The sequence below is a fragment of the Pempheris klunzingeri genome, chromosome 20 (assembly GCF_042242105.1).
Source record: "Pempheris klunzingeri isolate RE-2024b chromosome 20, fPemKlu1.hap1, whole genome shotgun sequence".
NCBI classification, from domain to species: Eukaryota; Metazoa; Chordata; class Actinopteri; order Acropomatiformes; family Pempheridae; genus Pempheris; species Pempheris klunzingeri.
In genome coordinates, this window is record NC_092031.1 from 11,782,298 (window position 1) to 11,804,237 (window position 21,940).

The 21,940-nt window shown below is 42.1% G+C and overlaps 3 protein-coding genes across 4 annotated transcripts; 1 reads left to right on the top strand and 2 right to left on the bottom strand.

The window, feature by feature from the left end:
- Positions 1-8,694: 8,694 nt before the first annotated feature.
- LOC139219562 (trafficking regulator of GLUT4 1-like) lies at positions 8,695-12,635 on the bottom strand. The gene is made up of 5 exons (XM_070851471.1): positions 12,576-12,635; positions 10,719-11,010; positions 10,170-10,465; positions 9,887-10,016; positions 8,695-8,895 (listed from the first exon to the last, which is right to left on the bottom strand). Exons 2-5 carry the CDS (start codon positions 10,945-10,947, stop codon positions 8,879-8,881), a joined length of 672 nt encoding a protein of 223 aa, XP_070707572.1. The 5' UTR covers positions 10,948-11,010; positions 12,576-12,635; the 3' UTR covers positions 8,695-8,878.
- Positions 12,636-13,237: 602 nt separating this feature from the next.
- On the bottom strand, positions 13,238-18,980 carry kif22 (kinesin family member 22). The gene is made up of 13 exons (XM_070851449.1): positions 18,888-18,980; positions 18,380-18,593; positions 18,156-18,280; positions 17,861-18,012; positions 17,243-17,452; positions 16,391-16,787; positions 15,863-15,983; positions 15,382-15,502; positions 15,066-15,246; positions 14,544-14,638; positions 14,020-14,220; positions 13,811-13,870; positions 13,238-13,411 (listed from the first exon to the last, which is right to left on the bottom strand). Exons 2-13 carry the CDS (start codon positions 18,565-18,567, stop codon positions 13,382-13,384), a joined length of 1,881 nt encoding a protein of 626 aa, XP_070707550.1. The 5' UTR covers positions 18,568-18,593; positions 18,888-18,980; the 3' UTR covers positions 13,238-13,381.
- Positions 18,981-19,368: 388 nt separating this feature from the next.
- pagr1 (PAXIP1 associated glutamate-rich protein 1) lies at positions 19,369-21,516 on the top strand. 2 transcript variants are annotated; one of them, XM_070851467.1, is made up of 5 exons: positions 19,369-19,560; positions 19,825-20,031; positions 20,450-20,783; positions 20,882-20,970; positions 21,124-21,516. In XM_070851467.1, exons 2-5 carry the CDS (start codon positions 19,863-19,865, stop codon positions 21,357-21,359), a joined length of 828 nt encoding a protein of 275 aa, XP_070707568.1. In that variant the 5' UTR covers positions 19,369-19,560; positions 19,825-19,862; the 3' UTR covers positions 21,360-21,516. The 2 variants fall into 2 exon arrangements, with proteins under 2 accessions (XP_070707568.1, XP_070707570.1); XM_070851469.1 differs by having other exon boundaries at positions 19,852-20,031.
- Positions 21,517-21,940: the final 424 nt, after the last annotated feature.

The following is a 21,940-nucleotide window of genomic DNA, read 5'->3' on the forward strand; positions in this document are numbered from 1 at the left end:
ACATCCAGAGACCAATAGTCTAATCTCGGATCTAAACAGACCTGACGAAAATCAGGGAAACTGTTGCCACAACAAAGCTAAACAGAATGAGAATTTTCATAATCATATTCATAGGGATCTGTGTCCCTTTGTGTATTTAACATCAATCTAAATGCTCTTCTGCGCTGCTCCAAACAAGTCAGATCTCAATCAACAAGAGAAATTGAAATCATGCAGGAAAATATAATGAGGGAGAAAGCTGAATTATTCTGCAGTTCGACTCTCATGTCATCCCTGATGTCGGGTTTGCTTGCTCTCATTACATTCGGCCTGTTATTTTCATTAACTGCTGACATTAAAACTCCTCTGTTATGACCATCTGTCTCATCTCCCTTGCAATAATGTTTTGTCTAAATGCTTCCGAAGATTTCCAAGTGGTCTTAATTCTGCCAGATGTTTTGTATCTATTGATCTGATTGCCACTGGATTGCCCGCAGACAGCACAGCCTACTAAGATAATTGGTTCTTCCATGTTGATGGTTTGTGTCAGTTATTTGCATGTTCGATGTTGGTGAAGCAAACTAAAAGACATAATATGCGCCAGGCTCTGCTGCAGGATGAGATGTTCATTATTGTGTTGTTCCCGTTTTTCTTGAGGTGTGTTGCTCTGATTAACTGAAGAGAGTTTTTTTTCATTTAATTCAAGGGTAACCGTTTCTTTTATGTTCCTTTGTTTAATGTGTCAGCTTTAACATCACTGTGTCAGTTTCTTGTTGGTGGCACGTCGGTGATAACCCTTATTTGGCTTCACAGTCCCTAATTTGTATGGAAGAGACCAGAGATGTAATTAAGAGAAAAATTTGAGGGCAGATTTGTGGAGAGATGAGCATAGTCGCACTCACCGACACGCAGTAAATAAAACCATCAGCCTTTGTTGAATATCTACATTACAAATATGAATGGTGTATAGAGCACAGTGTTGTCTGATAACTCTCCATGGCCACTGCTTTGCTGCAGGTTTTATCTGTGCTCGGTCTCATGTGGTAAAAGAGGCATGCTGAAAATACCAGTGTTGTTTCATATGTAAATATAAATATTGTGTTTCACTTGCTTTGTTGGTCTTTTAAAGTGTGCATGATTGTTTTGTTTTTTTCATAAAACATTCATAATAATTGATTGTGTGCTTCCTTGAATTTCTATTATATCTGCTCCATGGTTCCGAAGTGGCCTCTCTGAATCTCTAATGTTTACGTTCAGTTCAGTGGAAATCCAATAAAGCCAATACTGTCACCTAGCCTTCAGGATCTGCTACTGCAGCCTCCCTTCTGACAGTGATGTGAGCAAAGGCGATCCGGCAGAAGAGTCAGAGGAGCACAGAGCTAAGACCTCAGGGTAAAGACAAATCAGCCATGTTTGTTCAACATTTTACACTTTCACTCTTGTGTAAATACACATCAGACCTAGGATTCTTTGGTTGCCTGTAATTGGTCAGAATTCAACTGATAGTTCAGATAGGTCAGGCTTTTCACCACCAAACCATTACATGAAATCCAATAATATAGTCATTATGATTTCCACTCAATACTTCATATTGAAATTTAAATGCCACTGAACCTATTGTAGTGAGATATTTTATCCTCTGCATTGATGTAGTATGAATTCCCCTCTGCAAAAAATTTAGTAGATAATATTAAGTTATGAAACTTTTTGAAAGTGAAAAGTCAGTTTCTCTGATGTTTACTCCTTTCTTATCTCCATCCTATAATATTGTGTTGATTTCAGCACCATTTACTAAACTTTTGACTTGTTGCATTTGACAGAGAGGTCAGAGGTCAGAGATCAGCGTGTTTTGGATAAACACATTGCTGCTCAGTGTCCCAGATCATGGACAGAGCGTCATGCCGCGCCGGCCGAGAGTCTGAGTCAGACGCTATGACTCTGAGTCAGAGCCGCAGACTTCGGCGAGACTCAGTCTAGATTTTAAACAGAAGAAAAACACATGAAGCTATTTGCAGCTGAACAGTTTGTGATTATTCTGCATTATCTCACATATCCTGAGTGGGAAAGAAGCTCTTGGTGAAATCAGAGAAGGCTGCTTCTGTTTCATCTTAGGCACTGTTTGTTCCTGCCAGCAGACTGACAAACGTTAGAGATCCTCTGCAGACTCTGTCACATTTTTATTTTTTATCATCTTTTATACACTTAATACACTCACATATAAACACTATATATATTACAATACCGACAGGGTCAGCAATAATAACATGGAACATAGAAAAACACAAAATATGAAATTATCTAAATTCCCGCTCGCTACCGATGTCAGTAAGGTGGTTGGCTGGTCCAGACTGAAATATCTAAATAGCTATTGGAATGAGTGCCATGAAATTTAGTCATGATCCCCTGAGGATGACTCCTAAGACTCCTGAGGTGACCCCCCCCCTTACTTTTCCCATAGTGCTACCACGAGGTTGACATTTGTGATTCACGACAGCTGCTGGATAGATTGACTCAAATTTTGGTACACATTAGAAGTCATTTGTAAGGCGTTTATTTAAACTGAACATTGCAATACTCCAGGGTGAGATGTAATAAAAACATGAGTGAGGGTTTACAGATAAAGAAAGATCTAATCTTCTGTATTTTAGGATGCTGCAGGATGACTGATCTAAAGTGAGATTACTGTAAAAATGAGAGGGGGACACTTGAGGACAGTAAACATTCAATTTTCAACCTTTTTGGGGTGGATCTGCTTATAAATCACTACTGGCCATGTCCCTGCTGATAAAGATTTAACATAAGATTGCGTCAAAAGCTGCTGTAACATCTAAAAGAAGAGAAATTTGTCTGAACAAGGACAAAGAAATAAAATCATACCACATAGCACTGCACAGCCCCACTGAGTCTGTCTGCATCACTAACAAAATACTCATTGTTTAGTGATGCAGACAGACTCTTATATAATAACCATAGGTTCTTTTTTGCTCAACAAAAATCCAGTGGTGGATTTTTGTGAAACCACAAACATTTTTATTTCAGAATAGCTGAGTGTTCACTCTGCAGGCCAACATTATTGCCAATAGAGAAAACACATAATAGGTAGTGATGAGAGCAGCATCCCACGGCTGCACATTTAATGTTAAATGGTTTTGAGTTTATTAAAAATATCCAAATAAATACCTTTTTACTTTAAGTACAAATATTTGATCTGGCCGAAGTGATCTTCTTGATCAGTCGTGACAATAAAACTGGCAGACAATAAACATGCCTCAAAGATAAAAGGCACCACAGCATGAGAGCCTTGATGGATGGAGATATTGTTTTTATAGTGGCTGTCTACCTCATAGGGGCAGAGCAGTAAGTCCACTCTGTCATGATAAGTATTTTTCACCACAGATCCAGTAATAAGCACATTACTGCCACCTAGCCAGGACTCTGATGAACAGTTAGCAGCTGGCAGAGGGGCTGTGCAGTAACAATGGGCCAAAAATTAGCATGAAGCTCACGTCATGTTTCAATTAAGCCTTGTGTGGATATCACAAAGGCACTCAATTATAACTCAGCTCATAAGCAGATTCACGAGTAGATCTGCATGTCCTGTCACTTTTTTTTTTTTCTCATGCTTCTTAGAGTGGGATCTTATTCACTATTCCCTCTCCAGAAAGGACAAACACCTCATTCTGAAGTTGGAAAAGCAGCACACCTTCTGCTTGGAGTACTTCAGAAGTTCATCTGAAAATATAACAATATAGTGATTTTAAACAGTCAACCTCTTGCTTTTATGCCTCTCAGTTCCTATGCTATTGTTTTCTGTATATCTTTAGGTAAATTAATATTTTATGTGACTTTCATGTTTACTACTTGATGCAGCCATTTTTTTTGCCAGGTCTCTCTTGTAAAAGATACAGTGTGTCTCAAGAGACTCCCCCAGCTGAATTAAGGTTAAACAGAATAAAAGGTGCATTGGCAGCTATACAGACAAGCGTCACAACTGTGAACCTTAAACACAAAGACATAGATAAAAATAAGCAGCCCATGTGCTGAGGGAACTTTTCAGTCACCTCCCCACCTGCCCTAGGAAGAGGAGGGAGGAAGATTTACGTCCACTTGGCTATGCGGTGCATAGTACATAAAACATAGTCAGATTAAGACAGATGAGTTCATATATACAAATGATGAAATAAATGATTCATAATTAATTTGCCTCTCATTTTGAAGGTGATAAACATGCGACTCTTTATGGCAAATCAGTCACTGCTGACAGATTGCATTAATTGTGAATCATGTCTTGATTATGATTAAATACACATGAACCGAAGAAGATTAAGAAAACCTCTACTTCTTTTACACAGCAAACCCACAACGTTGTGCAAATGACCTTTTTCAAGACATACGTTTTGACAGAAAAAGCACAGATGTAAAAAAAAAAAAACCCAAAACAGATATTAATTATGGCCTCATTCCATTTAGGTTTGTTAGTTAACCCTGCTAGTATTCTAAATACCAGGGTCCTGGGACTGATGCAGCTAAAAGGAGTGAAGCTGTGATATTACACCTGTGTTTCCCACTATGACATGTGGAGATGTCTGCTGTGAAAAGGTTAGATTAAACTGTTCATTTGTCACTGACAGTTTGACAGTTTGACAGTTTTTGACAGCAAACAGTGAAAAGTTTCTGTAATCAGCATGTGTCAGATAAAAGCTATATTCACTGTGGTGGCAGCAAATAAAGAAATCGACTGGTAACTGTGTTTACCAGACGCTGTCACAATGAGCCTTTAATTCAGATTCATTGTTTCATATGGAAACTTCCTCAATTATATTTTAAAAATTAATGAGCAGTTTTCATTCCCTGGGTATCAAAAACAGCTAATTTAATTCTTCCCAAACAGAAAATCAACGCTTATCCATTGATGTGTTAACTGTGCAATGTTAACGATCTAGTTTAAGCCCTAGTTCTCTTTGCAAATTAAACAGGCATTAGTGGAGCTGCACCGCCACAGGTCAGTGTATCTCATTATGCGTTTTTTTTTCCGGTGCGGACTGACAGGATGATCATGATGCATCCAAACACTGCCAAGCTGACTCACAGCCTCAGTGTTTATGTGACCCAGCTGGATAATCCCTGACCCACTTTCTGCATCTGGATGTGACCCTGTCTGATATGCTGATCCCCTTCCGAGCCATACTCCACTGTATCCTTAGTGTTAAATTAGCTGAGTATAAAGAAAAATACCTTTTGCTGTCAAAATGTTAACATTGGTGAGGGAGAATTTGCTGGTGTCAGATGCTGTCAGTGCTCTTATATTTTCTGCTAATGTAGTTGATTTTTTTTCCCCCACTGGAAGTCCCCTTAATAAACAAGTTTTATTTTAGGAACAGTGTGACATCCCAACAAATAACATTGCACTTTTAAAATTAAGATTCGCTTTAAAAACGATTACATTATCACAATCTCCCAGAGGCCAAGCTGATGCATCCAAATATCTTGTTTTGTCCGACCAACAGAACAAAACCTGAAGACAATGGATTCACTATATAAGACGAGGAAAAGTAACATATTGTCACATTTGAGAAACTGTAACGAGGCGATTTTTGATATTTTCTAGCCCTCCTAGTGGCACGGCTCTTCTCAATGTCAACAACTACTGGACGGATTCATGAACTTTGGTCCCAACATTTGTGGTTCCCAGAGGATGAACCCAAACAACTTTGGTGATCCACTCACATTTTCTCTAGCGCCACCCTCAGCCTCACATTTTTGGTTATAAGTGAAATATCATAACAACTATTGGATAGATTGCTGTGAAATGAGGTACAGACATTCATGTCCCCATCAGGATGAACTGTGTAGCGCCACCATGTGGTCAGAACCTTAATTTGTCCCGTAATTTGGTTCCTGACCAAATACCTGCAAGCTAATTCCCATCAGCCTCAGCTGTACTTAGTGTTTAGTGGTAATGCTGACATGCTAAACTAAGATGATGAACATGGTAAAAGTTAAACCTACTAAACATCAACATTTTAGCATTGTCATCGACAGCATGTTAGCATGCTGATGTTAGCATTTAGCAGCCTCACTGAGCCACTAGTGTGACAGGAGACCATTAGTCTCGTTCCTTTAAATGTCACTTTAAGGACTGATTATCGAAATAGTTGCAGATTAATTTCCTGTGGTGTGATATTATCAACATATATGTAATATATCAGCTACCCACTGTAGAGCAGAACAGGCTACACTGTTAGTATAACAACAATACTTTTTTATATTCCCCCCTTTGTTTTATAGCGTATATTTTTTAAATATTAAATATCCTCTTGTTTAAATTGTATTGATATTATTGATATTGTATTGATATATATTGATATTTTCTTTACCTACTCCTGTTTATATCGCTGTCCCCTAGTTTTTATTTATTGTTTATTATCAAACTTTAACTGTGCAGATGCAGAACTCTATTCTAAAAACAAAAATGTTTGCCAAGTAGGACAGCCAGAGCTGCCAATACTAATGACTTCTTTTAGGGTTTAAAAAAACCTCAGAATAAAATAATGAGGGATATTCTACTTTGATTTTGGTGAAGTCGTCTGAGACTTTTTCTCATTACAGTCGATCATACAGTGTATTTCCTTGGCTCGGGGGCCTCTCCTTTCAGCATTTTGCTCTTCCTGCTGTCTCCGCTACACTGCCTGCCACAGCATTAGCTTTCAGTTCCTGCAGTTTACACACCAACACACCATCACAGTACAGACAACTACATTAATCCCATCCCTCTTTTTTTTGTTTTGCTCTCATCAGCTAAATTGCAAAACCCAACCTCGTCTCAGTGGCTAAGCTCGCTGGACATCTCTCACTTCTGACATTCATCCCCTCCCACAAAAACAAAATCTCTAATATCTCCGCTGCTGCTCTTTATTGCTTCAAAACGACAATGAAAACTGCAATGTGCATGCATTGTGTCTTTATTATGAATGTGCTGCAGAAGTATAATATTCCAAGTGCCAGCTTTTCTTTGTAATTTTCAACTTCTATCATCATCATACATTAATAAAAATCCACAACATGCCAATAACCACAAAGATTATAGAAGCCTGGTGGTAATACAATGACTGTCAGGAGGCTAGCTGACAGCTTCTGTGCCTACGTTAGATCATCTACGTTAATGCTAACTCATATCAACTAGAGAATTATCACAATATTGAGATTTATATCTGCAGAATACATCAAATGTTGATTACAATTAAAATGACATATTACATACTAACAGAGGAAAAACTGCCATATTAATCATTACAGAAAAATAGTCTGCAGGTGTGAACTCATGATGAGAAATTGTGGTGTTTCTGTACATGATTCAAAATCCAGGACATAGTAAATAAGGTGGGTTTTATCCCAGTTGTATCAGATCACAGTGTGAATCAAAGGTAGTTAAAGATTAGAGGTTGGTTTAGGATACACAGGAGATATAATAATAACCCAGATTTAAAAATTAGTTCTCTACAGTACTGCTATTCATGTCTCGTACCCATAAAACCGGGGTCCCAGAACCAGTTTTACAAATTAACCATCAAAAGACAGTATCCCGTTGGGTATGAGAATAAATTGGGAATATATGAACTCATTGCTGTTTAAGGGGTTTTTCCAAGGGTCAAAAATGCCAAAATCTGTGGGTTTGGAAGTAGAAGCCGCCTGTGGATGCAGACCAAGGCTACAGCCACAACTTTGACTGCAATCACAAGCTATTTAATTTGTTAATCAAATAGTGATGCCCATTCAATACCACTACCATCTGTCAACTGTGGAACAGCACTTTAAGAGCATCACATTATGAAATCTTTGTTTCAAAATGGTGTTTTACAAACATTATCAAAAGCTCGGTCTATAGATGATGTAGCGTTAATTAGCCTCTCGGTAAAATGAATGTTTTTAAATGTCTTGCTACGGAGTACCCTTTCCCGGCTCACAGTGGTCAGTGGTGTCGAGCTCATAACGAAGTAAAGTTGCAGCAGAGTCAAAACACTTTTGATGTTCCGCTCTACATCAGAGTTGGGTCTTTACAAAGCAAGAAACTTTCTCTCTAAATTCTTTTTTGGCACATATTCTCCCTCGCTGTGATGACTGTGCCTTCTGTGTGAGACTTTCCATAATCCCTTCCATTTTAGCACCCATAGCTAGTCCTTGGTAAGCCTCTTTTTCATCCTCTTTTGCCACCCGTACACTCACTCTCAAACACAAGACGTATGGCAGGAGTCATGAGAACCACAGAGGAGAGTGTGAAACAGGAGGACACACAGTGATTCAAAGTGTTTCTTCTCTGTGAGGGAATCGGATGAATTTCTGCTCTGTGATTCCAAAGCAACACAAATCCCAGAGCCTCTCCACGTATCCGAGGGGATTTGACGGCAAGATGAAACTCAGATGCGTCATTGTCGTCGGTGCAGTGAAGGATGAACTTGGCGGACATTTTGTTTGGACTTGCATGTGGCACTGAAGCTGGGAGGCAGTCCCTGCCCGTTTCACGTTCTGTGACCACCTCCACTGGTCTCCCCCATTTTCTAGTCCACCTTGTCTGAGTCCGTTCTGCGGGCGATGACGGGATTCTCAAAGAGTTTGTGTCTTTCTCAAGAATCGTTCTGAATGTGTTGACCAGAATACGAAGGGACTGATTAGACCCCACCCAACCCTACCCCCACCCCCCAACTCAGAGCAGCAGCATTTGCATATTTTATTTTCTTCCATTAGCAAAAGGGATTTATATAGATTACAGAAATATAAGTAAGCACTGTATATCGGGTGCATATTTGTCACACATCCAGGTAATGACTAGGCGGTAAAGACGGTGGTGCAGGTGCGGGCCAGACGGTCAGTTGCCTTATCCAGTTTCATTCTGGGATGAAACTCAGGTTTTCACATTTACTAAAAAAAGAAAAGGAAGCGTATTAGTTGAGGAGCTATATATTCTGCAACTCAATATGGACGTATAAACTTTCACAGACCACAGAGGACAGTTATGTAATGAGAAAAACAAGGGTTGTTGAGTATCAGAGCCCTTAAACTCAATTTGTGTGTACAATTGCTCTTCCAGTCATTAAGTTAATTAGGACATCTCTTGGCTTAATGAGACCCAACAGGCTGCAACTGTGTGCATTCAAAAACAAAGCGCAGTTAAGTATCTGCTTACACTGAAGTAACAAGGCAAAGGCTCATTTAACTGACTGACCCTTAGTGCATATATTTACACATACAGTACAAACGAATACTAGTCCCTTTTCTTTACAAGTCACTAATAAGTAATAATCACTGATGTGATATCAGAATCCCTTTATTAGGTAGAGTAAATGTACATTTATTTGTCTTGTGAGCAGGTCAACAACTCACACACTGGCATACATAATATAAGTATACATATGGTACAGGGACATCAACACTTCACAGTTTTTACAAGCAAACAGGGCAAGGCATACAACAGACAGCAGACTACACATATCACTCTACAGATACACACACAGCAATCTGAAGCATGCAATCGGTTTACAGCTGGAGGCCACCTGTGTAGATGAGAAACATGTCGGGAAATATAGATTTGGCTCCGATTAATATGTTGTGATCTTTGTGTAGCTGGAGGCTAAAGTGCCGCAGTGTGGAGAGACTGGTGCAGGCATCGTAACTAGTGCAATATTGCGCAAAAACATGGATGGTAATAATATCAGTGATTGCAGTCAGATTGTGCTAACAGAGTCTAATGTTATGTTGTGATGAAATTAACAGTGGCAGGAGCAGGTTTCTGGGCCAGCGGGATTTAAGAAGAAAAAAGCGGAGTTCAGGAGGACGAATCAGCTGTGCACAAGCACACAGGGGGGGTAAAGAGGTGAGGTTAAGGTTTAAAGGTCAGATTTGGGACACTCACTGGCCAGGTTGACAATGCAGGCGATGATAATGATCGTCCCTCCTACTAGTGACACCATGGAGAGCATCTTGGCCACACGTCCCAGGCGCACGGCTCCATCCAGGTTTCCCTGCTCGAGACTGTTCTTGGACTGAAGGAGAAGATTGAAGAAAAAGGTTTATTAGCTTGGGTTCAATAGGGAAGCAAATTCTAAGAAAACTAACCAAAAAACAGTGTAATCGCAGCAAAAATGCTTTAAGGTGAACAAAACAGCAACAAGCTGGACGAAAGATCCCGCTCGTACCATGATGGAGTAGACAAATCCCACAATGTTGATGGGCCACACGGGGCAGAAGCAGGCCAGCACAGACAGGAGGAGGTAGTCTTTAACTTTGGTCCGGTCCAAGGGTGGGTTGGTGGCGATGCTCGAGTGGCGAGAAAGCGACGGCCTGGGCGAGAAGGCGGTGTAGCCGATGGAGCTCGCCCTGCTCCCCTTCCTGGTCTTGCCGTGATGGGGGTAGGAGATGGAGTGTTGTCTTCTGGGAGGGGAGGAGATGACGGGAGAGGTGCTGTCAGCGGGCGCCGAGTGGATCCCGTTGCCTACACACAAGGGACAAGAAGTACGGGCGAATGTTTGAAATACTGGAAGAGGCAAGTGTGTGTGTGTGTGTGTGTGTGTGTGTGTGTGTGTGTGTGTGTGTGTGTGTGTGTGTGTGTGTACTGTCTGTTTCATGCGCTGGATTTGACTTTCCCTGAGTGAGCTGACTAAGCAGCTGTATGAGGCCCCCCTTCCCCTGCCCTCCTCCTCCAACCAACCCGCTGCCTTAATGTGAGGTCAAACTCAGTCACTTACTGTTCTTCAGCTTCTCGTTGATGACTATGACCAGCTCTCCTTTGGATTTGCTGCGGGGGGGCCTCGTGCTGGCCGGGCTGCTGCTGCTCTGAGTGAGTTGTTCACCTCTGACTGGTGGGCATGGCGCGGTGAGGGGGGCTTGGCTCGACACGGAGTCCTCCTGGTCCAGCAGAGATGGTTGTTCTTCCCCTGGCCAAATGTCGGCACATGGCATCATGTTCACAGCCATGCTGGCGGCAAAATGGAGCCTCTGCTTGTGGTCCAGTCCTGTGTGTGCTGCCTGTAGTTACACCTGAGGGCCAGAAAATGGTTTTTACCATCTCAGTAAACAGAAACTGCTGCCTCCATCTGTTTAGGGACTGTACAAAAATGTTTAGGGTGGGAGGGGGGGTTTAAAAAGGGAGAGGATTGTATATGTATTTTTTCTTTTTGGGAAGGCCCTTTAATTCTTTTTGTTTTGCACCCCAAAGTTAGATTTCATCTAAAAGGCCAAAAAAGACAAATGCCAAATATTTATATAAAAAGATGGATTTTGCTTGTGCACAGAGTGTAAATGGTGTGTTTTCTCCATAAATATCCACTTGAAGCTGGTAAGATTGGTGTGTCAGATTGGGGAAACACAACAGATTAAAAATAGATGTATTCTCATTAATTAGTAATTATTTCTCAACAGCAAGTTATTTTTCAATAACTTTAGTTCAGCTCCAACCTTCCCTTTATTCTGCTGCTGTTGTTTGATTTGGGTTCTGTGTGAAAATTATTTTTCCATTAAAAGGGAACCTCATCAATTTTACACATCAAATTCTGTTTACATGTTTTGGGAAGTAAGATTACATGTAAAAAACAAAACCAAACAAAGTGTATAAAGGCTCCTTTAGTGGCTCAACAGAGACCTGTGTGAAGTCTGCATCAGCTGCATTGTGGGTAGGTGACCAGTTGTTGAAGTATGTGTGCAATAACATGTGTATTATGTATAAATATGCACACACACACTCAACATATATCTTTAGTTCTGCTGCATCAATTTTGGATGTTAAAACATAAATTAAATTAGAATACGCCAAATTTTGTGATTATTGATGGCAAAATGAGCTCAGTGGTGCTATTTTTTCTGGGTAGAGGTCAGGTTTAAAGACAATCTTAATGATGCTGAGGAGGAGCACATGTTTTTTTTAAAATAGTGAAGCTCTCAGCCCCTCTTTGCTCGGTCTTATAACTTTCCCACAGTCCCTAAACACAGTCCGCTTTAGCCCATTTAGAGTTTGTATCCACGCTCGATATCACAATAAGCCTCTTTGACTTCAGATAACATTTATCCTCATTTTTGATTCCTGCCTGCACTGTAAATAAACACACTCAGGGTAAACAGATTAAACACGCCGTCAGTCAGGCCTGCGGCTGTTAAACCTGCAGACTGGCTGTGGCAGGTGATGAAAAAAGCAGGTCACAAAGACGTGAGGAGCACAAAGACACGGCAGATGGAGGCAGGTTTCCTCCCAGGCCATAGTAGCAGCCATGGGCTCCGTGCAGGTGTGTACATACCATTATTCCATCATGTGTACACAGGCGGTGCGTGGCATATGGTGCTGGGCACAGAACAAAAGGTAGGACAGGACAGAGCAGAGAGGGATGAGGACAAAGGGAAAATATAAGACGAGTGGAGGGTGAGGAGGGTGAGGAGGGGGGTGTTTGTTAATTAGCCTTCTGCTGGTGATTTGAATTCAGTGGATGTGGGCTGCATTGCATTGAAGCAGGGGGGAAAAAAAAAACCTCAACACATGCAGCTTGGATTTAAAGGGAACGATGACCGGATTTTAGTGCAAATCTCTGAAGGCTGTGAAGATAAATCAAACTGACCTTTTTAATCCAGCGCCTGTCTCAACACAGCCGGAGCGCGCCTGGCTTTGGCATCCTTCTTCTCAGGTGCAGTAAAAAAAAACCACACAAAAACAAAAAAACCTAACATGAGACGCGGCCAAACATCTTTACAGCCACGATGTTGTGTTTGTCTGAAACACGGGAGGATCCTCTGTGTGTGTGTGTGTGTGTGTGTGTGACTGGGCGTAAACTGGTCGTAGCGCCTCTTCTCCGGCGCAGTGTGCTGGGCTGGTGGATGGATGGATGGATGGGTGGAGGGTGGAGGGGGAGTCTCCTGGATGGCAGGGTGGATCAGGGAGGAGGGGTGTGTGGGAAATGAAAAGTGAAATCCACCAGACTACGTGATGTGGGAGGAGGAACAGGAGGGAGGGAGGATGGATAAGAGCATCCTCCTCTCCTCCCCCCCCCCCAAAAGAACACCGACTATTAATCCAGTGATGCTGCACCACAGCCGTCGGTGATTAAAAGGTGTCCTCCTGTCCATCTCCACCTCACGAAGGACAAAAGTTCCCAAATGAGACCCATTCACAGGAGTTCAGAGCGGAAACTCAGTTCAGGTGGTATCAAAGACAGTTGTGATTTATTAATTATCATGAAATAAAACACTCAAACGTTCAATGACATGTGAGACATTTATTTAAAAGCAATAGTGCGCCATCAGCTGGAACACAGTTGTAACTACAAAAACATCATAAAACCAAGCATAAACAAATAAAAGCTTCTGAGATAGAAATGATATACATTACAAGAGAAGGATTTAAAAAAAGAAAGAAAACAGAAATAAATCATTTCCCCATGGCACTCAAGATGTTTGCCTGAAGAAAGAAAAAAGAAATATTAGCACCAAGTCAAAGCAACATCACATTTTTCTTATTTATTAGTGTGAACAAGAGCAGCTAAGTGAGTCTGGAGCTTTAAGCTAAATGCCAACATGCTCTCAATGACATGTTGATGTTTAGCACTTACAATGATCACAGAGCATTAAGAACGGCTCCAGGTGTTTAGTCATAAAGCAAAAGTATTTTTGACTGGACATGGATGTCTGTACCAAATTTAACAGACTATAGAATCTTTGAGACATTTCACCGCACTAATTTGTCAGAGTAACAATAGTTGAGATATTTCAGTCTGGATCAAAGTTATGGACCAATCGGCCGAACAACATGGCCGATTATGGAACCAAAAAAAACCTAAATATTTTACTGAAAACTTACCTTCATGAAGGAAGAAAATCTCTTCTCCGTCATACCCTCAACATTCACCAGATCTTCCAACTACAAAACAAAAATCGCACACAAAGTCAGCACAAATGAATAAAAACCTACACCTATCAAACGCTACAGTTAGAGAAACGCTGAAGAAAAGCTCTTGTTACAGGGGGAGCTCCATGGTAAAATCTGAACTCGCCATTTTCTCTACTAACCTTTGTGAAGTGACCATGTATCTCCCTCCAGCCCAGGATGAGCTTCGCCTTCTTGTCGCCGATCTGCTGCAGACCCTTCAGCTCTTTGAGGGAACCCGTGTTGAGAACCTGCAGGATTTTCTGTCTGGACTGCTCCAGCACAGACGTGTCGAGCTGCGACTCCCAGCCATTCACCATCATGTTCTCTTTACCATCAGGAGGCTAAGTGTAAAGATAAATACAGTGTAAATTTCTTTGAGAAAAAAAAAAAAAAAAAGAGAAGAAAACAAACCCCATTTATGGACGAGCATTTTACACAGTTATAGAAGAAATTATTATTGAGTCTTTTTTAAACTGTCGACATTTATTTCTCCATATTGGTCTGGAACAGAGGTTAATTTTGACCAGACAAATTGAATTCTTGCAGTGTCTGTCGAGTCAAAAAACAAATTGAAGCTAATGCACCACGTCAGCTTGTTTCTGATGCTTGCAATTCTGCAGATGTGTCAAGCTAAACACAGCACAGTCAATGCTCGGATGCTGACCTCAACCTGGTCTGAAAGCTTCCTCTCTTTCTTCTTGACGCAGACGGACTGTTTCTTGACGACTGCAAGCTGCTGAAGAGGCTGGAGCTGGGACACTGGTGGGGAGGAAAACACACACTCATTAAATGCTACACGTGAGAATGGTCTGTTGACAAGGAAAATATTCTCACTGGGGGATTACACTGCTGCATTGAAAATTGCACATTTTGTTTGGGATTTAGTGTCATTTTAAAGCCAAATGCATGAGACAGGTACCACGGAAAAGTTGTGTCTCACTCTCCAAGCTGCTGAGAGGTGTAGAAATTACTCCTCCTCATCGTCATTTGATACATTTCCCTGGCTCCTATATTGTAGACTGAGCTCTTGTATCACATTGCAGCGCATCAATAGCTCCAGTGATTCAACATGACAGAATCAGGGAGTGACTACTCTTAAGGGAAGCATGGGCAACAGGGTTAAAAACGACAGGAAAAAGGTTTTTCCAAGGTCGTTTCATTTATGGTGTCAGACTAACTGACCGACCTTGTAGGGGTTGGACCACAGCCTGCTGCTTCTTAGCTTTTGTGGCGGTAGACTGTTTTCTGTGAAGAGGGGCCGTGTTGTTCATGAAGACGGACTCCTGTTTGACACTGGACTTTTCATTAGCCAAGTGACTGAGTAGCATTGCCTTGCTTTCAAACTCCTTCTGCTTCTCTTTGAGCTCCTGCGAAAACAAAAAGTGGCTGTTAAAAATCCATGAAAAACGTTTGGTTGAATGATATAAAGACACGACAGGGTCAGGATCTGGTGAACCAGGCAGAAAGTACACAAAGAGGTTTCTATGAAGATGGGTTTTCACCTGGATCTCCTTGCGAGACTGCGCCACGTCTTTCAGCATGCTGAGTTTGTCTTTGTCCTGGCAGCTCATCATCAGCTTCTCCAGAGCTATTAGTCTGTCCATCACTGACGGCTCGGTGGGGCTGAAAGAGACACACAAACATCAAGAAAATAATAAGCAGACAAGGGGGGCAGTATGGTCAGAGCCTGTGTGCTGAGAAGTTAAAAGGTTGACGAGATTCATAGCTCAGACAGACTCACAAACTTGTTAACAGATGGCAAGAAAGCAGTGCTTTCCCAAAGAGATTTCAGTGGGAACAGTAGCTGCAGCCAATGGGAGCGTTGCCGAGAGAGTTGCTCTCAGCACAAGCTATAAAATCTTGGCCCACTGATTTGAGAGTATGGCTGATTTAAGTTATATGCATTTTCTTCACAGTCAAACATCATAGCTCCAAAGTCTGATGAGCCAGACAAGTAACGTGTCTGCGTTCATGTCTCTTAACCTGTGACAATGTGCGGAGGGCGAGGAACCATCTTGTTCGGGTTTCCTCTCCTCTTTCTGCCTCTTCCTCTGTGGCTCGGTGCCAGACCCCCGGGCATCGCGGTCTTCTCTCGCCCGCTTCACTGGAGATGAACGCAGAAGGGAAATTAACAGTTTAGTATTCAGTGCACTCAAGCAACACTGTTTGTGAGGTCCTCCAGAGAAGTAAAGCAATTCAGATGAGGATGGCACAGCATCAGTCAAGGCTGCATTGCGGAGCTTGAATGAAAGCAAAGGGATGAACCCCATCAGGAATGTATTTAAGACAAGGGGAAGCAAATGCATCAAAACACATCAAACATTTTAAAAATCACATCGATTGTGCCCAGAGGCAGCTGGCTGTTTACTGAGTCATTGTGCTCTGGGATGTGACACTGATGCCCCCTATTGGCCTTGGATCAAGTTCTCTTCTCCGTCTATCCCATTTATTTCTATACTTATTAGCCCTCTGAATGAAAAGCTGGTGCATTTCTCATCTAGTTTCACTTACCTGGTAACACAGGAACGGCCACAGTTTCACGAGTGAAGGGCTTGTTCACAATGAGCTTGGATTTGGCTGCAAAGTTGAGTGCGCTGAAAGTATCAAAATAGTATTTGTACTCGGGTGCGATATTGGTGATCATGAGGGAGTGTGCCGAGCCGCCCAGAGAGTCCTGTAGCAGGCGAGTCAATTTACTGTCTCTGTATGGCACACGGACGGCAGTGCCGGAGTTAAGAGAGTCCACCACTTTGCTGAGAGTGAAGAGGGACAGGTTGATGGCGCCGCTCTCTTTCAGGCGGATGCCCTGGTTGCCGGTGCGTCGGTTGTCCTCAGAACCAGCCAGGTCTACCAAGTACAGTTTGCCTGTCTGTTGTCTATGGGGCAGGGCACGCTGAGTCCGCACCACCTAGATCATTGAAGAGGTTCAGATTTGAGATGGGGCAGTGACAGACAGGTCGGACATGACAGAAACGCAGGGAAAGGAGGACAAGAGAGAGAAATGCAAGGTTAGATGAGGTAAAGATTGGCAGCAAAAGAGATTTACATTTCATAATGTAACATTATGTATTGAGCATAAAAACACAGAAAGCAAGACAGAATGTAGAAAAGGACAAAGTTGATAATAGACAGTAGACATCAGTTTGTTTCTCTCATAGAATAGTCCCAGCAAGCCCAAAGGTTGCTAGTGGGAGCGTTGCAAGAGAGAATTGATTTTAGCACCAGCTACCAAATCCTGACCTACTGCTCTGAGGCCATGACCTGTTTAAGATGCTGTCCGGTTACCCACTGGATACACATGCACGGACTAGTTTAATGAAAAAAGCAGCCCTTTCTCAGAGGTGATCGGGTTGCATATCAAACCTTGATGAGGAGGACAGCATGGCTGCGGCTGGAGCGCTGGTTTAGCTTGGTGGAAGCTGTAGTACGATTGAGGCTAGCAGGGACAAAGTGTTTGTCAAAGTCTGAGAAGGAGGAGATGGTTGTGTGGGTGAGGCCTGGGATAAGGATGTTCTTGTCTCTGTCCTCTCTGATTGGCAAATCCTGGGAGTTTGGCGATAGAAGATCTAGCACCTGGGAGAAAGAAAGAAGGCATTCATGGATTGGATATTGTAAAACATAAAATAGCAATGACTAAATATCCAGGGAGGCTTTAAAACAGTAACGAAACTATTACTACTGGATAATTAGATAAGCAATGATCAAAGCAGCACAGAACTGAATAGGAAAAGTATTGACGTTTTTAAAGGGGAGGGGCAGTTTAAGCGCATATCAGGAAGCAAAGTTATGGGCAGTCAATTTAAGGAACTCTGTACTTAAGTTTTTAAGGGACTGTATTAGTGATTTGACAAGGGGAGGGTTGGAGACACTTTTCATTCCATCAAATAAAAGGGAATTTATCGGTTTTTAAAAAAATATTAAAACAAGTAACACAAAACTACTGGACCACACTGTAGTGGGTATGTAGCCATCCATTCATACCTTCTCATTATAAATTTCCAAATAAGACATGCCAATGCTGTAGTCCCATCCTTCATCCCCATCCTTAGCTTTGACCAGACTGAAGACCTCGCGAACGGCTCGAGGGATCATACCAGGCTGCTCTGAACTGCCCAGCATGGTGTGGGTCTTACCTATGAAAGAGGACACGGTCAATTAGCTGCGAAAACACACATTTATATAATTGATGTTAAGTTAGAATTGGAGACTGGATGCAGCTTGATTGCCATCTTTGGTATTCAATCAAGTAAACGAATGCGATAAAGCTGTAACATACCGGCTCCTGTTGGTCCATAGGCAAAGACGCTGGCATTTTGTCCATTCAGTATGTGTGGTAGAATGGGCTTCACTGACAGGAAAACCTCTTGCTGTGTTGTTTGCTCAGCATAAAAAACGTCAAAGCTGAAACAACATCCATATCACTCTTAGAAAGCACTCTTGCAAAAGAATTAGAGACATTAACAGTATAATTATTCGGATAATAGAGACCAGGACACTGACTGGTATTTGACCGTCTCTGTAGCGTTCCTCCAGTTAACTATCTCCAGGTTCTGGGAGTCCAGGCCCCTGACACACGGCCCCTCGTCTTTCTCTTCTGGTTTATCCATGTAGGGTCTCAGACGAACAGCTACACGAACCCTGGACGTCTTCTTGTTTGCTCCATCTGATATCGCCACACGCTGAGCCATGTTGGAGCTCTTCAAAACAAAAAGGCCTGGACGACAACATGAGCCACGTTAGCCAAGTGTAACTTCCGATTGTGTTGCCTGTGTGATACTGCAGATTATTGACGCAGTTTGTTGATTACACTTCCATTAATTTCAAACAAACCACTGCGACAACGAGCTACATTTCACTTACTGGACGGTGGCTTTAAACGGCCAATAACAAGCTAACTGTTAGCTAACTTTTGGTCAATCACTCTTGCCTCTCTAACGGACGTTACTAATGTTAATTACTCCTTAACCTTGCGTATAATTAATGTTTCGTTAGTTGCTGCCCACATTACCTGCTGAGTCCTTGTACAAAGAGTTTGTTACTCTCAAAGTGTCACTTTTAGCAACATTGCGAACTCCGTCTTTTAACAATGGCGATGGATGGAAGTCAGCGTCTAACCGAACACTTTTCAAATGCAGCGCTGCTACCGGAAGCAGCCACCAGCCAATCAGAGACACTGGCGCCTATTTGACGTCCAATGTCCTTTTAGTTAAGATTTACTCGTACGATTATAACAGAAGTCAACGCTGTGGTGCATAAACACGTATATACACATTTTAACTGCGTCAGTAACATGAATAGTGAAGGGAAATATGTTTATCTACATTTCGGCAATGTGCATCCAGGCTCGTCTGCGACTGCGCAAAACACAGGAAGTAGTGCCAAAAGTAGATCTGTAAAACACAGGCATCATTTGCTGTCTGTCACTCTCCCTGTCGGTGGACCATCCGCGTGCTGTGTAATTAGTGCGGCTGCGCAGTGTTGCAGGACAGGAGGATATCGTCACACAGCCCTTGTAGTCCAAAATGGCGCTATGTTTACGTCTCTACTTAATCGTTTATTATCCCTAGCAAGTCTCATGGAGCGCTTTGGTGATTTTGTTCGCTGGGAAAGATAATTTTACTTAACATTTATTTACACCCGTGATCCACGATAAACTGGACTTTCGGTAATGACTATTTAGGGTACGTATGTTACCTAATTGTACTCTGCCTGAGGCCCGACGTTAGCTAGCTAGTTAAAGTCAAATAAGGACGAGAATACGTTAACTTTTATGACTGCTTACCATTTAAAAAAGTATACAACTATAGTTAGGCTAACTGTTAAACCTCATAGACATGATAATACTTTTGGCTACCTCTTTCATTTACCTGTTACCCCACATGCCTATAGTTACTTTGAGCTGTACTAAAATATGTTTCTTTTTCATAATACTGCTGTTTAAGCAGATCTGTGGCTATAAATTTCACCAGCAGCAGTAGGAAGGATGCAGGCTGAGGCCACAGACTCTTCACTGAGAGAGGGCATAGAGGCTCTTGGTGTGAAGGACACAGACACACCTGCAGCAGGCAAAGAGGAAGAGGGCGACACAGAGCAACAGGACACGGAGATGACCGTCGCCACAGAGGAGGATGCACCAGCCAAGGAGGAAAAAGGTAACAGGAAGAAAGAGGGAAATTTAGTGTCTGCAAGTATATCACTAGAAAGTCCATAGAAAGCAAGGCGTTTTAACATTGAGGGAAAGAGTCTTCAGGGTCTGAAAAGTGCTTAAAACAGATAGTTAATATGTGACACAAATAGTATGATTGGTGAGGAAAGTACAAAAGTGTTGAGGGAAGAAAATGTAAGAAAACAGGATGCAACTGAAACAATCATGCAAAACTAAACATGGTAAATAACATACAGCATTGTGCATAAACTTGAAGTAAAAACAAGGAAACACTGACATGATCAAAAACTGGATATAAAGCAGTATTACTCAGTATTTAATGCAGCTGTCTTTAGAAGTAACTATACATGTTTATGAAGTAATTCTTCAGTGGTGACTTTCTACTCATTTTGCCGCCCTCTCAGATGGAGACACAGATGCAGTGGAAGGAGAGGCACAGAAGGATGAACCTCAGGCAGACACAGGAGTGGACGGTGAAGAGGGGAAGCAGGCTGCAGTAGCGGACAGCGAATGGGAGCTCGCATACAGCGACGAGGAAATGGAGGATCCCAAAAACTGGATGCCCCCTCCTGCCGAGATCAAAAGACTCTATGAGCTACTTGCTAAGGGGGAGATGCTGGAATTGAACTTTGTGCCCCTCCCTAGGAGGCCACCCACACCTGAACGTACGCCCTCACCGGAAAGAGATGACGAGGAAGAGGCGGCGAAGGAAAGAGAGAGGGAGGAGAGAGAACGCAAGTCAGTAGAGCAATTTCTCATCATTTCATAGGATTGGAGGGTTTGGATTTGTGTCCAGGTAATGTGTATGAGAAGCCTCATAACTTTCTCTTTTCCAGGCCTCCAACTCCAACTGAGTTTGACTTTGATGAGGAGCAAATGCAAGCCACTCCGAAAAATGCCTTCATCAATAGACGCAGAACCCCAGGTGTGAAACACAGTAACTAATAAGATATGAAAATTTATACTCATCTTCTATGAGCATTTCACTGTAGAGTTTCATTAAATTCTGAAAGCAATGGTTGTGTGGTTTATAAAGACATCCAAATGACTTTTTTTTTCTTTTTCCCTTCTCCCGCAGGATCTTCAGCTCGCTCCTCTGTGAAAAGGGAAGCTCGGCTGGACAAAGTACTGTCAGACATGAAGCGCCACCGCAAAATTGAGGAGCACATCATGCGCACAGGTCGAGATCTCTTCAAAAGCGAGAAGAAGCTGGAGGAGGCCCTGTCTCCGAACAGCCAGAAGGAGCGGGACAAGGAGAGGGAACGAGACAGCAACCCCAACACTATCTTCTCCCCGAGACAGAGGAGATACTGAAGTATTAATAGATGAGGACTTGCCCAGAGGCAAATGAGGCCAAGAGCTTTCCCGAGGCATTCTCAAAACTTGAATTTTTTAATGTAACAAGTTTTGTATGTTTTCTATGTGTGTTTTGTATATTGGCAATAAACATTTTAACTCTGGAGAATGTTAACTGATCTGTACTAATCAGTGTGCATTAAGGGTGGGTGATGTGGAGAAAAATCCTCTGTAACAGTACATGTGACACATATTGTGATGTGCTAAAGATGGTGAAACTTCATGCCTAAGATAGAAGCTGGGGATGTGTATTTGGTGAATGCAGTGAATGAAATACCTGGTAAATTAAACTATATCATCACATTTATGCAAAAATCCTCAAATAACTAGTACTGTTCATTTATATACGCCTGCAGTGGCCTGTTAATTAAAGGCATTAAAGGCCTTTTAATACTGTTCGTAAAGTATCAAGCAGAGATCAGTCCACTTCCCAACGCTTAAAATGTAACTTTAAAATCATTACATAACTTCATGGCTTTTGGTGCCTGCTAACGGCTCATTTTTTTACCCCATGAGGGAGCAGTGATTTTAAAAAAGCT